The 11,745-nt window shown below is 54.8% G+C and overlaps 6 protein-coding genes across 6 annotated transcripts; 1 reads left to right on the top strand and 5 right to left on the bottom strand.

Moving 5' to 3' along the window:
- Positions 1-1,746: 1,746 nt before the first annotated feature.
- On the bottom strand, positions 1,747-3,774 carry BAUCODRAFT_37006 (glycoside hydrolase family 5 protein). Its single transcript, XM_007681031.1, has 6 exons — positions 3,604-3,774; positions 3,097-3,545; positions 2,906-3,037; positions 2,614-2,844; positions 2,405-2,554; positions 1,747-2,349 (listed from the first exon to the last, which is right to left on the bottom strand). The coding sequence occupies exons 1-6, from the start codon at positions 3,729-3,731 to the stop codon at positions 2,105-2,107; spliced, it is 1,335 nt and encodes a 444-aa protein (XP_007679221.1). The 5' UTR covers positions 3,732-3,774; the 3' UTR covers positions 1,747-2,104.
- A 256-nt stretch (positions 3,775-4,030) lies between these two features.
- Positions 4,031-5,689, bottom strand: BAUCODRAFT_37004 (uncharacterized protein). The gene is made up of 2 exons (XM_007681030.1): positions 5,241-5,689; positions 4,031-5,184 (listed from the first exon to the last, which is right to left on the bottom strand). Exons 1-2 carry the CDS (start codon positions 5,668-5,670, stop codon positions 4,280-4,282), a joined length of 1,335 nt encoding a protein of 444 aa, XP_007679220.1. The 5' UTR covers positions 5,671-5,689; the 3' UTR covers positions 4,031-4,279.
- A 360-nt stretch (positions 5,690-6,049) lies between these two features.
- BAUCODRAFT_150663 (uncharacterized protein) lies at positions 6,050-6,562 on the bottom strand (the record flags this gene model as incomplete). Its single annotated transcript, XM_007681332.1, has 1 exon — positions 6,050-6,562. The coding sequence occupies one exon, from the start codon at positions 6,560-6,562 to the stop codon at positions 6,050-6,052; it is 513 nt and encodes a 170-aa protein (XP_007679522.1).
- A 30-nt stretch (positions 6,563-6,592) lies between these two features.
- Positions 6,593-7,934, bottom strand: BAUCODRAFT_37001 (uncharacterized protein). The gene is made up of 2 exons (XM_007681029.1): positions 7,017-7,934; positions 6,593-6,958 (listed from the first exon to the last, which is right to left on the bottom strand). Exons 1-2 carry the CDS (start codon positions 7,716-7,718, stop codon positions 6,860-6,862), a joined length of 801 nt encoding a protein of 266 aa, XP_007679219.1. The 5' UTR covers positions 7,719-7,934; the 3' UTR covers positions 6,593-6,859.
- Positions 7,935-7,970: 36 nt separating this feature from the next.
- On the top strand, positions 7,971-9,768 carry BAUCODRAFT_37000 (uncharacterized protein). The gene is made up of 2 exons (XM_007681028.1): positions 7,971-8,909; positions 8,974-9,768. The coding sequence occupies exons 1-2, from the start codon at positions 8,266-8,268 to the stop codon at positions 9,590-9,592; spliced, it is 1,263 nt and encodes a 420-aa protein (XP_007679218.1). The 5' UTR covers positions 7,971-8,265; the 3' UTR covers positions 9,593-9,768.
- Positions 9,769-9,795: 27 nt separating this feature from the next.
- BAUCODRAFT_113515 (uncharacterized protein) lies at positions 9,796-11,561 on the bottom strand (the record flags this gene model as incomplete). The annotated part of the gene is made up of 7 exons (XM_007681331.1): positions 11,233-11,561; positions 11,152-11,167; positions 10,702-11,097; positions 10,454-10,644; positions 10,228-10,390; positions 9,895-10,110; positions 9,796-9,836 (listed from the first exon to the last, which is right to left on the bottom strand). The coding sequence occupies exons 1-7, from the start codon at positions 11,533-11,535 to the stop codon at positions 9,796-9,798; spliced, it is 1,326 nt and encodes a 441-aa protein (XP_007679521.1). The 5' UTR covers positions 11,536-11,561.
- Positions 11,562-11,745: the final 184 nt, after the last annotated feature.

The following is an 11,745-nucleotide window of genomic DNA, read 5'->3' as shown; positions in this document are numbered from 1 at the left end:
GTGGTTGACGAAATTGTCAAGAGTAACGAGCGCAAAGGGAGTCCCAAAAGGTTGTGCGCGCGGGCTTAGTCGACGGCGCTTAGGTCATCATTGCCACTGCTGGAACTCGCTTGAGGGAGCGTTGATAGTTGGAATGCGCGGTTGGTTGAAGGCTGGCGGCTGTCAGACGTAACCAATCCAGTGGGTGAATAGCTGGTGTTGCCGTCTAAGGAAGATGCCAATTTCAATGTGCCCACGGCTGAAAGAGAGCCTAGGTACTCCGGGCGCAGGCGAACAAAGAGCGCACTCTTTGACTTCCCACACTGGTCGACCAAGTGAGGTCAGAACGGCCAATTGGGACACGAGCACGGTCTTTGACAGTCCTGCCCGTGCGGCCGAGTTGTGATTAGGCTTGGCGTTTCTGTACAATGGGCGCGCGTCCTTCTCCAGCAAGAGCAGCGAGTGAGCAGCACCAGTGTCCCCTGTCCGATTCTGGTCCGTGGTGCAGGCGAAGACCAGAGGCAAACGATGATATTACAAAGGCCGTAAACGTAAGTCGTGGCGCAAGGTGAAGTCGGTGAAGCGAGTGTGGTAAGTTGGCGACAAGCAAGAAAGGGGTGTGTTTCGGTCGGCGTAAGGCGTGCGTTCGTTGTCGTCGACGGCGTGAACGGTGCAAGAGTACTGCGCCAACCTGCCCTTCCAATACTGCCAATCGAGCTGTGAGCCTGCAAGACGAAGTGTCGTTATGTGGTCGTGGGGAAGGAACGACGATGGGCGAGAGCGACCCGCTGTGCTAGAGAGAAGGGAAAGCGCAGAGCGGACGAGAGGCGTCCAGCTTCGAGCTAGTGTCCCGTCACGGCTTAGCCTAATTTGCCGGCCCGCACTATTGGCCGTCAATTTTAGATTGATCCGCTGCGGCAGAGCGCGTGCTGCAAGGCTGTCTTGTCAGGGCAAAAGCGTCCAGAATTGGCCATTTCACAGGGAAGGAATACTCATTATATTGAGGCGCCAAGGCATGGAGCGTAGTCGGGAGCACACAAGTAGAAGTGAGGTCTCAGTCACCTTTGAATCATGGTTAAACTGACACTGGTTGACTGCCAACGGTTTCGTGCTGGAGCACAAAGGCAAGGAAGCTTCTTCCACGTCGAAATGAAATTGACCAGGAAAGAGAAAGCGCGACCAAGCGGCTCCTTCCGCACGCGGCTGTGCTCGGACATTATCTCGAGTGCATGAGTGGCCCGCACCACCGGACCAGTCAGCATCGAAGGCTCAGGGCACCGCCCCCACGAAATAGATGAGAGAGAGGACTCCACGGCTCGTCTGCCGGACCTGCCTATGAGACGCCATTATGTCGCGGCGCTCGATCGACCGTTGCGTGGTTATCCCCTTGCGACAGTGCTGATCTCCACGAGGTGATCAAGAGCAACTTCTCCACAGACATCAAGCGCTTCCTGCACGATTGCTGACACTTTGCCCCAGTATGCAGAACAACATTTTCCCGTCGCTCAAGCTCACACGAGGCCCGCTGATACGCCTGACAAGCCGCGTAAGCCCTGCAGCCAAGCTCGACTAACGCTGCACGATGCCATTGCATGCTGCAAGCCACCTCGAGGCCGTCAATAACGACGGTCCATCAACCACGTTTCTTTGTTCTGTGTCAGGCAACTTGCATTGTTCAATGGTGACACGCACCGGCGCTGGCTCGTGTAACAATGGCAGTGACCGTGCAACGTTCGTAATAAACGCGTTCCCGTGAGTCTATTCTGACTACTGCCTTCTTTTGCAGGCTGTGGGATCGAACACACCTACCGTCCCATTGACCAGGTACAGGTCGAAGCCGTGCGTCTGCGCTGCACTGCAAGGGCGAACGCAGCGCACAAGCAGCCCGTGTTGAACGGGTTCATGCTCCGTATCCCAGCTTTACTGCTTTACACTTCACACCTTATGCTTTGTCCTTCAACGTCACACCGCGCTCAGTGCTCCATGCTCATGCTCCATGCTTTATGCTTCCTCGATCGAGGTACGTATTTTGTTCTTGTGTATCGTGCTTCGTGGTCCAGCCCCGATCGAATATCAAGCCAGCTAACCATGGATACATTGTAACCTCATAGCTCAACCGGCGTACTCACATCGCCACTGCGATACACACCAACGCCGCTAAAGCAAGCAACCTCGAGTCCAGCATACCCGCGCTGACCATTCCGGCACTGCCAACCTTTCGCGGAGCAGTATAGTTGTAAGTCGTGTCGACACACCCGTTCGCAAGGACTGGAAAGGCGTAGGTCGAGTAATTGCTTGCGATGGAAGGTATCCATCCGTCTGCGACGCCGCGGCGATATGACCACGTATCAATGTCATACTCAGTTTTCCCTACATCCCACTTAGCAAGACCTCGTCACGAACCGTTTGAACAGTGATAGCATACAAGCCCAGAAGATCCACCCGATCGAACTCTGACCCTCCGCGGTGGGAGAGTATGCACGCATCTGCGCTTCAGCGAGCAGACGAAACCACGTTCGGCGTGCCTGGTTGTCATTGCCGTTCTGATCGGAGCTTGATGCGACTGGAGAATTGCCTGTTGAAAGATCAGTATTGAGGTAGGCTCCAAATGATGCGTCAATTAGCAAGGCACACCTGTTTCAAGACTCCATTCCCCAACCACAGTCGGCGGAATGCCGCTATGAGGCGCCTTCAGTAGCTGTGAGATATTGCAGATTGACTGCAGGATTTGCGGTGCGGTGAGGTTGTTGAGGGGTGCAAAGGCGTAGTACTGGTGCGTGTCAATTGCCAGGCCTTGCGCAGGCTGAGAGGCTGCGGCGTTGCTCGGATTGTAGTTCGTCCAATACTGCGGTCCCCAGAAGGCATCTGAGACGCACTGTTAGCTACCACCCTCAGTGCCTGTCACGAACAAACGAAGGTGGGGTACCGTGTATAGTGACATTGAAGCCACTTCGGGTGCTCGCATCGTGCACCACGGCAGACCCGTTTGTATAGAAACGCTTGAGCTGGTCCATGGAGAAGGTCGCAGATAGTCTAGGTTCGTTGAGCAACTCCACACCTATGTATACAAGTTAGAAATTGCAATCACAAGGTTGATTGTAACTGGGACAAGCTTGCCTATCACGGTATTGTTGTAAACCAGAGATGAGAACTCCTCGGTCAGGTTCCTCAACACATTAAGACTCCGGTCCACATTCGACGCGTTGCTCGGAAAAAGCACCGGCCCAATCAATCCCGAATTGTCCTGCCCATTCTGGGACCCTGGTGCGCCATGCAGGTCAATAATCACGGACAATCCTAGTTCGCCGGCCCATTGCACGGCTCGGATGAGGTAAGGGTACTGTCCAGAGACGTAAGGCTCGTAGGGCAGAAGATCGACCGCCCAGTAGCCGATGGGTATCCGGATCCTGTTGAGACCTGCAGACCGTATGGCGACGAGGTCATCGCGGACGTAAAAGGAAGACCAGTGTGAGCGGAGGGTGGATGCACATTGTTTAGGGCCTAGTTGGTTGCAGAGGTGCCATTCGTCGTTTGCGTAGGTGCCTTGGTAGACTGCCGGAGTGATCCTGTATGGTACGGTGAGATGATGTGTGCTGATCAACGCACTTGGCGATCATTGCGCACCATTGCTCTGTAACCAGCCAGCCTCCAAGGTTGACTCCCCGAATAGGATCATTTGAAGTTGACTGACCGAGAGTGTACAAGGCAAGACTAAAGAGCAGCAGCCATGAGCAGAAGGATTCGCTCAGCATTCGCGATTGGTACGAAATATCGTAGCAGCTAGATATGCGAAAGGTCGAAAAACAGAAGGGTTGATGCTCGACACAAAAGAGAGGCGGTGCAGGTGCTTTCGATCAGACACGGGAATGAATCAATGCAATACTGATGCTTCACAGGACTCTGGGGTACTACACAGAGTGTTACTAAAAGGCTTCTCTTCCCTTTAGCCTTCGGTTTGCCACAGTAAATGTGCACTCTGTGGCAGTGAGGGATAAGGCTCTTGGGTCGAAGGTGCACGTCACCATACATGGCTTGGCCAGATGCGATTCATCTCCACTAAGACACACTGCAAGTCGCGTCGGCAGAATAACATCACTAACAAGCGTGCTTGTTGCACTCAAGTACTTCTAACGCTCTGTCTTACTAAGGTTGCCTCCAGACGGACTGAACGACGACCAATGCTCAGCACCAACAACGCCATCATTGCTCCGTCACTTTCGTGCCTCATGCCTGCCCATTGCCATCGCCCAATCTGAACGTCACGTCCGAGAAAGAGCGCAACTCACTGCTCAGATTCCCATTACTCCTCCGCCACCAGATTCTGCCCCTCCTTCAAACCCTCTACCCTCAACTCCTCACCCATCGCCCGCCTATAAATATCCCTCACATCGTCAGTCATAGTCTCGAAATGGCTGCTCGCATCATAGCTCTTGCTCAAGAACACCTCATCCGCCTTCCCATCGCCCTTGGGCGCATAGATCGGGATTGGCGCACCCATAAATTTCTCCTCAATACGTCCCAACCTTTCCAAACCTGGCTGAAGTTCAAGATGATGGTTCGAGTCCGTCTCGGCAATGGTGGAGACAATGGCGATATAGTAGCCCTTGGGACATACGTTGTGCGCCGAGGAGACCATGGCGATATAGATGTCGTTCTTGCGCCCAACTTGCGATTGCGGGATGATGAGTTGCAGGCTGTCGGCGTTGTCGGTCCTATCGATGGGGTGGTTGAGGATGCAGATGCATTTCAGTATCTGCCCGACCACTTGTACCTTGCCGGAGAAGTATGACGGGTCCGCGAGAATCTTCTTGCACTTCGTCTCGAACTTCATGCCCTCGCCATCCTCGCCTCGTTCCTTCATTGTTGCTCTTATTCCGCTGACCTTGCCGGAACTGTCGTACTTGATCTCGTCGACGGTGGTGTTGAGCATGTAGGTGCCGCCGTAGATAGCGGAGAGACGAGCGAAGCCTTGGGGCAGTTCGCCAAGGCCGTAGAGAGGGTAGATGTAGGGACTCTTGCCGTAGCGTGCCATGCTGTTGACGTAGAGACGGATGCGCTCGACGCAGTCTTTGGCTTGGCCGCGTTTGTCGACGTAGTCGTCGTTGGTGTAGAGGGCCATGCTGTGGCCAATGAAGTCGCGGGTGGAGGGTTCGAGGCCGTACTTGTCGTAGACTTGCCGCATGGTCGCCTGACTGAGGTTCATGCCTGGTCATCGATCCGTCAGTGCGCCTTCCCATTCTCATTGGAGCTTCACGAATTACCATTGTGTGTGCTCGGGTTTGCCTCGTCAAAGGCCGCCACCCAGCTCAGGAAGTTGCGCGCTCTTCGCTTCTCGAATATGCCCATCAACGGACTCCTCAGCGCCTCGCCAGCGTCACTCGGCACTTTGGCCACTGTCGCCCTGGCCCCGTTCCCCTGCTGTACATAGCTGCCCGCCACCTGCTTGAACTCGATGTACCGTGTCACGTCGGTGCTTACGAGGATGTTGGTAAGCTCGCCGTTGCTCATCAATAACTTCGGGACAAGATCAATGTTCCAGTCGTTGGGTCGCCCGTACTTCTTCCATGGCTCGGTCCCGGCCTGAAAGTTGCCGTAGCGTTTGAAGAGTTGCTCGAGGTTCAGCGATGCGCTCTCACCGCCGTAGTGATCGTTGCGGTCCATATGGAGGACCTTGTGGCCTTTGACAGACATTACGCCGCTGAGAATGCATTCTGTCAAGCCCGTGCCCAGCACGACGATATCGTACTCTGGCGCGATCTCTTCCATCTTTGCAGCTTAAAGCACTGGTGGTAAGTGGACGTGGAGGTGATACTTAGGGTGTAGGGGGCGGTCAATGGGTGTGGGAAGAGCTACACTTCGATAGTGCGGCGCTCCGAGGGTGCCTGCCCGGAATGCTTCCGCTTGCCATGTTACCATCACCAACAACGACAAGCTTGTTCACGCATAAGGAAGGCACGATACGGAGTAAGCAGGTATTCTAGGCTGGCTTCCATCGACATGATTCTTCGCTGAACATTGATTTGCTCTTGGACTCCCTATACCGCAATATGCCGTCACTCGAGACAATCTCTTATCGCAAAGAAGAATACAACAGTGGCGACAGCAATAGGTACGGAATCGAACCATCATCCGGCCACGATCCACCTGCGTCCTCGGAGCCCTCTACAGACGGTAGATCGGTCGAAACCCGGCTCTCGACTATCTCGAGCAGACTGGGGTTTCTCATTGTAATGGGTATGTCTGGGAGATTGAGTTGCTTCCTCAGCCGTAAGGCTTCACGTAGGCGGATCGCAGGATCCGAGACTCTTATTCCCGGCAACTCTTCGTTGATGATGAGCTTGGAGAGATCGTGGACGATGCACTGCTGAAGCTTGTACGTGAAAGTTGTGAATTGTTTCATGCCATTGGCGTATTGTGGGCTGGCAAAATGCCAATAGCGATTCAGGTCAGATGCAGCACCTAACATGTCGAAGTCCAGTACTGCCTCTTTGGTTATGCGAGGAAGGTGCTCAAGCACTCCAACACCGGTGCAAGGCATGGGTCGTAAGGCGGAAAATTCGATGGCCAGCTGCCGTGCAGACATTGCAGCGCGGTCGCCGCCTATCGATAGCGAATGGCGAGTACTGTGCGCCAGAGGCCGCCTTGCAGCCGAGATAGAGAGCCTGGTCCAAGCTTCGTCGGCGAGAAAATAGACCAGACCCATGTGGGCTTATGGGTTTGTTCCGGGAGGGCATGTCGCGGCTTGCTTCAGGGCCTGTGCTCATGTCACAGTGCTTCCGTGCTCGTGGAGATTAGTAGTGGCACAGAGCTTGCCTTCGTCAAGTTTATTGCCAAAGTGCAAAGAGTAGGTATTTGGAACGCGGCTAGTCGTGTATGCCGCTCAAGCACGCGCTTCGGACATGGGAAGTGCGTTAACTGGTGGCGGTAGCCCCTGGCCTGGCTCTGTAATGCCTTCATTCGCACTGCTATTGTCAAGGAGCTGAGTGCCAAGGTTAGCATTCCATCATAGTTAGACCCCCGCTCACATGCAAACTCACACCCTCTCCCTTCCCTGGCAAATACGCCTGCTCCCCTTTCCCCGGGTCCGCACTCAAATCTACCTCGGGATCCTCCATCGCCGCCTGACGTGCATTCTCCCACGCGTACCACCGCTCCGTCAACACCACCTTGATGTTCCTCATAGTCACCCTGACCTGCTTATCCCTCGTCCCGGCCTCTACATCACCATACATTTGTCCATTGCCCGCCAACCTTTTCCTCTCCATCTCCAGCGTAGCAATCTTATTCCGCTCCTTGGAACAGACCCACCACAGCCGCCACAGGTCTTCCCAGTCCTTGGCGCGGAGTTCTTGGATGCGCCAGCCGCGGCCGTGAGCGGCGTACTCTTCAGGCGTCATGATACGGTCGCCTTCGTTGCCGTCTGGGAAGAAAGCGTAGAGGCCATGGTCGGGATCGACTTCGATGTCGCTGCGACGTTTGGGGTCAAGAACGGGTTTGGGGAGGTCTTCGAGCTTCACGGAGAGGTGCTGTTTCTTGCCGATGCCGGTGCGGTGGAGGGCGGAGACGCCGCGGTTACGGTTGTGGTCTTTGCGAGCTGAAGCCGGTGCTGTACTGGAAAAGGGAGAGGTCTGTGTAAGGGCGAAGGCTGGGAGGAGGAAGGACGGCGGCACGACTGCGGCTGTTCTGCAGGGCGTGATGTGGAGAGCACTCCGGAGGAGTGACGCGCTGGTGCAATGCATCCTGCTTGCGGGTGTGGATGATGGAGCTGGTATGTTAATGCTCGCGTGTCTCTCCAATGCAAGAATGAACGGAGACGAGCTTTGACCCTGCTTGAGCGGCAAATTCCGCCTCATCGGCCTAATGCACAGTTTCAACCGACTGCAAGCAATTACTTCCCTCCCATCTGACCCTCAACGCCTATTCAGGTAATGCCACCATCACCGCCTCAGCGTTCGTGCCATCTGCAACGATGCTCTATGCTCACGCTGTCAAGGTTCTGCCTGGCCGATGACAGCCTCACTGCTCCGCGACAGCCGTTCCGAATGGAGTGTGCCTGCGCTGTGACGTTGCCATGATCCACTGCTTCCGGAAGCCAATGTATTATGTTCCTGTAAAGCAACATCTCTGCCAAGATATATAGGGTGTGAAGGAGGTAGGCACCATTTCTTTCTCATCCAAACGTCTATCCTTCGTATCATAAACACACCTGCTCAAGCCCTACCACACGCCATCCGTTGCACTCTCCAGTACAACACTCAAGCAGATCATCTGGTTTGCCTCGCAGCAATGGCCCAGCAAAGCGCGCACCAGGTCGTCCACCGCCCTAAAGCTGAGCACCACGATGCTGCCAACCCAGTCGAGTACGAGAACTCCATCTACCAACGCGGCCTACACTACGAAAAGCCATCGCTCACGTTCCGGACCACGGAATGGCAACCACAAGCCGAAGCAGTCATGAGCGCCCAAAGTACCGGCTACGTGAGCGGCAACGCAGGCACAGGCGAAACCTACCGCAAGAACCTAGCCGCCTTCCAGAAGTGGTCTATCGTTCCGTCTCGTCTGGTTCCAACCCCTTCACTTCCCGATCTCTCTGTTACGGTTCTGGACGAGAAGCTGCAATTTCCCATCGCTGTCGCTCCGGTAGGAGTCCAGCGAATCTTCAATCCTGATGGTGAGGCGGCGTCTGCGGCTGCCGCCGAGAGGGAGAATGTTCCGTTCATTATGAGCACGGCCAGCAGCACTAGTATCGAAGATGTGGCCAAGGCGAACGGCGATGGAGTAAGGTGGTTCCAACTCTACTGGCCCAGTCGCGAGCACGACGACCTCACCATCTCGATGCTCGAACGTGCCAAGAAGGCGGGCTTCACGGCATTGTTCGTCACGCTCGACACGTACATCCTCGGGTGGCGACCCAGCGACATGGACAACGGGTGAGCTGTCTCAACTTTCCGTCTCCTTCGCCGGACCCGAACACATACATTGACTTTAGAGTAGCTACAACCCCTTCCTCCGCTCCGACCCAATAGGCGTCGCAATAGGCTTCTCCGACCCCGTTTTCCGATCCCAGTTCAAACAACGCCACGACATTGAGGTCGAGGACAACATGGGTCTTGCGGCAGCCGAATGGACCAAGACCATCTTCCCTGGCCTTAATAAATCGTGGGAGGACGTTGCGTTTCTGAAACAACACTGGGACGGACCTATCGTGCTAAAAGGGATCCAGAACGTCACCGATGCTCGCAAAGCCGTCGAAGTCGGCGTGCAGGGCATTGTTGTTTCCAACCATGGCGGACGGCAGGTCGACGGCGGAGTCGGGAGCTTGAGCATGCTGCCGCGGATTGTTGAGGCAGTGGGTAAGGATATTGATGTGCTATTCGATTCTGGGATTAGGTGTGGAGCGGATATCGCGAAGGCGATGGCGCTTGGAGCGAAGTGTTGCCTGATTGGGAGACCGTACGTATACGGGCTTGCGTTGAGAGGCGGTGAGGGTGTCAGTCATGTGTTGAAGGCTTTATTGGGAGATTTGGAACTGACTCTGCATTTGGCGGGTATACCGTCGACGAGCCCCGAGCACCTCACCAGAGAGAAGCTCGTACGGGAGGATGAGCTGTAGGACACAAGTGATGACCATGCATATGGCGGGATCAAAAAATATACCGCTCCCTTTCATCTCATTGTGCACTGTGGTATCGGAACGCCCGACAAATGAATACAGAATGCTTTTCGTGTGGTATGTACACTAGGTCATCATTGGGTAGAACGTCGAATACATCAAACAGAGCTGGCCAATACAAGTCGGTGTTTGTTTGACTGAGCTCAAGCTCTCATCTTCTGAATGTGATCGATAGCATCCAACACTGGCAAGCACGAGTCAGTCGCTTATCGACTCCGCTCAGCAGGAATTAGTGCACTTACCGTAACCGACGAAAACCTTCGGGTTCTCCGTCGCGGGAAAGTGTCCCAGACCTTTCATCGCCACCTGCTTGCCGCCTGGAATCTTGTCGCACGTCTTCTGGGTCATGGCCGGTGTGTTGCTCCAGTCGTATTCGCCTGTCAGCATGTACACCGGGCACTTCTTCGTGTCGATGCCGGCCATCCTGTCGCGGCCGTCCCAGCCTCCAAAGTAGAAGTCTATACTGTGTTAGCATGTGGAAGGATATGTCAACTCGCACAAGAACTGCTTAATGTTATCCTTACCCTACAGAACGGTCAGCTTCGTTCGAATGAGGCAGTGTGGCTGCGGCGAACTTACAAGGTCTCCATGGAAGATGCCGTACGCTTGTGCAGAGTACATATGCCAGATGAGTTGACGGTTCTTCAACGGTGCAGTCGGCGACATCATCCCGTAAACCCACTCAGGGTTGAAGAGCGATTGATTCACGTACGGTGACCGATCGTACCATTGCCGCTCCTGATCGCAGACAATTCAGCACAGCCACACGATCGCCAGCAACCATCACAAGCAATAGCTTACCATGTTGAGGTAGTCGCTGCCTTGTAATGGAATCGACCCGCCAGCGCCAACCTCGTCTGCGCGAGCAGCCACCGCCAAGCAGACCTGCCCAGCCATGGACGCACCGCAAATGATCGGCTTAGTCAAGCCGAGCTTCTTAACCATTGCTGCGATGCAGCCCACGTAGGCATCTTCTGTGTTAGTGTGCATGCCTGCCATCCCAGATTAGCTCGCTGGCTTGCGGTGGCGAAGGATGACTGTCTACTAACCAGGCCAATATCCCTCATAAGGGAAGCTCCTACCGTGCGCCGGCAGATCAAAAGCCGTCATCTTGCACTTCTTCAACATCCTCTCGTCATTCATGACGCCGTGATACTGTCGGCTATCGCTGCCAGCAGTATGCAAGAACACAATCTCCTGATCGCCTTCCCCGGACTGTTCGTAGAACACCTTACACTTGCCCCATACTGGTGACGTGATGTAGACATACCGACCCACAATATGATCGACGTCCATATCAGGCTCGTCGTCCTCGGGAGTAGGACCAGCATAAGCATCATGCAAGATCTCGAGAACGCGCCGCCAGACGTGCGTCCAGTGCGCGAAAGCGTTCTGGTCGCCTTGCACCTCGATGCCCTCTTGTTTGATGTTCATCCCGAACATGCCTGCGTAGAGGTCAGCGTTGTGCTCCCAGAGACGTCGGGATTGACGCTTGATACCCCAGTAGGATTGGTACTAGCACAATACGCAGCAATCAGCTTGGAATGCTTCAACCAGGCGAAGACGGTACAACAACTTACGGGTGCCACAGGCGTCTGCTTGAAGAACTCCTGCCATTGCTCTGGCAGGGCCGAGAGCGTGAACACCGCCTCATCAGTGCTGCCAGTATGGATATCAGCCTTGCCGTTGGTGACAGTGACCAGGACAGCATTTGGCGCGCCGGCAGACTTGATGCCAAATGTGGCTGGTGCGGATATGGCGTTGCTGGTCGTGAACGCTTTCAGCTGTCCATCGCTCTCTGCGGCCTTGTTGGCTTTGGGCAGGATATTATGGAGCGCAGCGGGCAAATCTGCCCAAGCGTGGGAGCTTCCACCGTTCCGCATGGTTGCGTCCGTCTCGGCAGGGGCAACCGCGGTGGCCGTGCCGTTGACTTTCTGTCTCTTTGCTCGAGGCATGCTCGAAAAAAGTGTCCAACCAACCGCTTATATTGGTTGCAAGAGCTATAGGAACGTACACGAACGAGGAGGGGAAAGGCTTGAAGAGGAGCGATGCGCAAGAGATCGAGAAATCCGTAGGAGATACGTACCGTCTCT

Source organism: Baudoinia panamericana (genome assembly GCF_000338955.1).
Source record: "Baudoinia panamericana UAMH 10762 unplaced genomic scaffold BAUCOscaffold_11, whole genome shotgun sequence".
Lineage (NCBI taxonomy): Eukaryota > Fungi > Ascomycota > Dothideomycetes > Mycosphaerellales > Teratosphaeriaceae > Baudoinia > Baudoinia panamericana.
The sequence above is the reverse complement of the archived record's forward strand: the minus strand, read 5'-3'. Positions and strand labels throughout refer to the sequence as shown.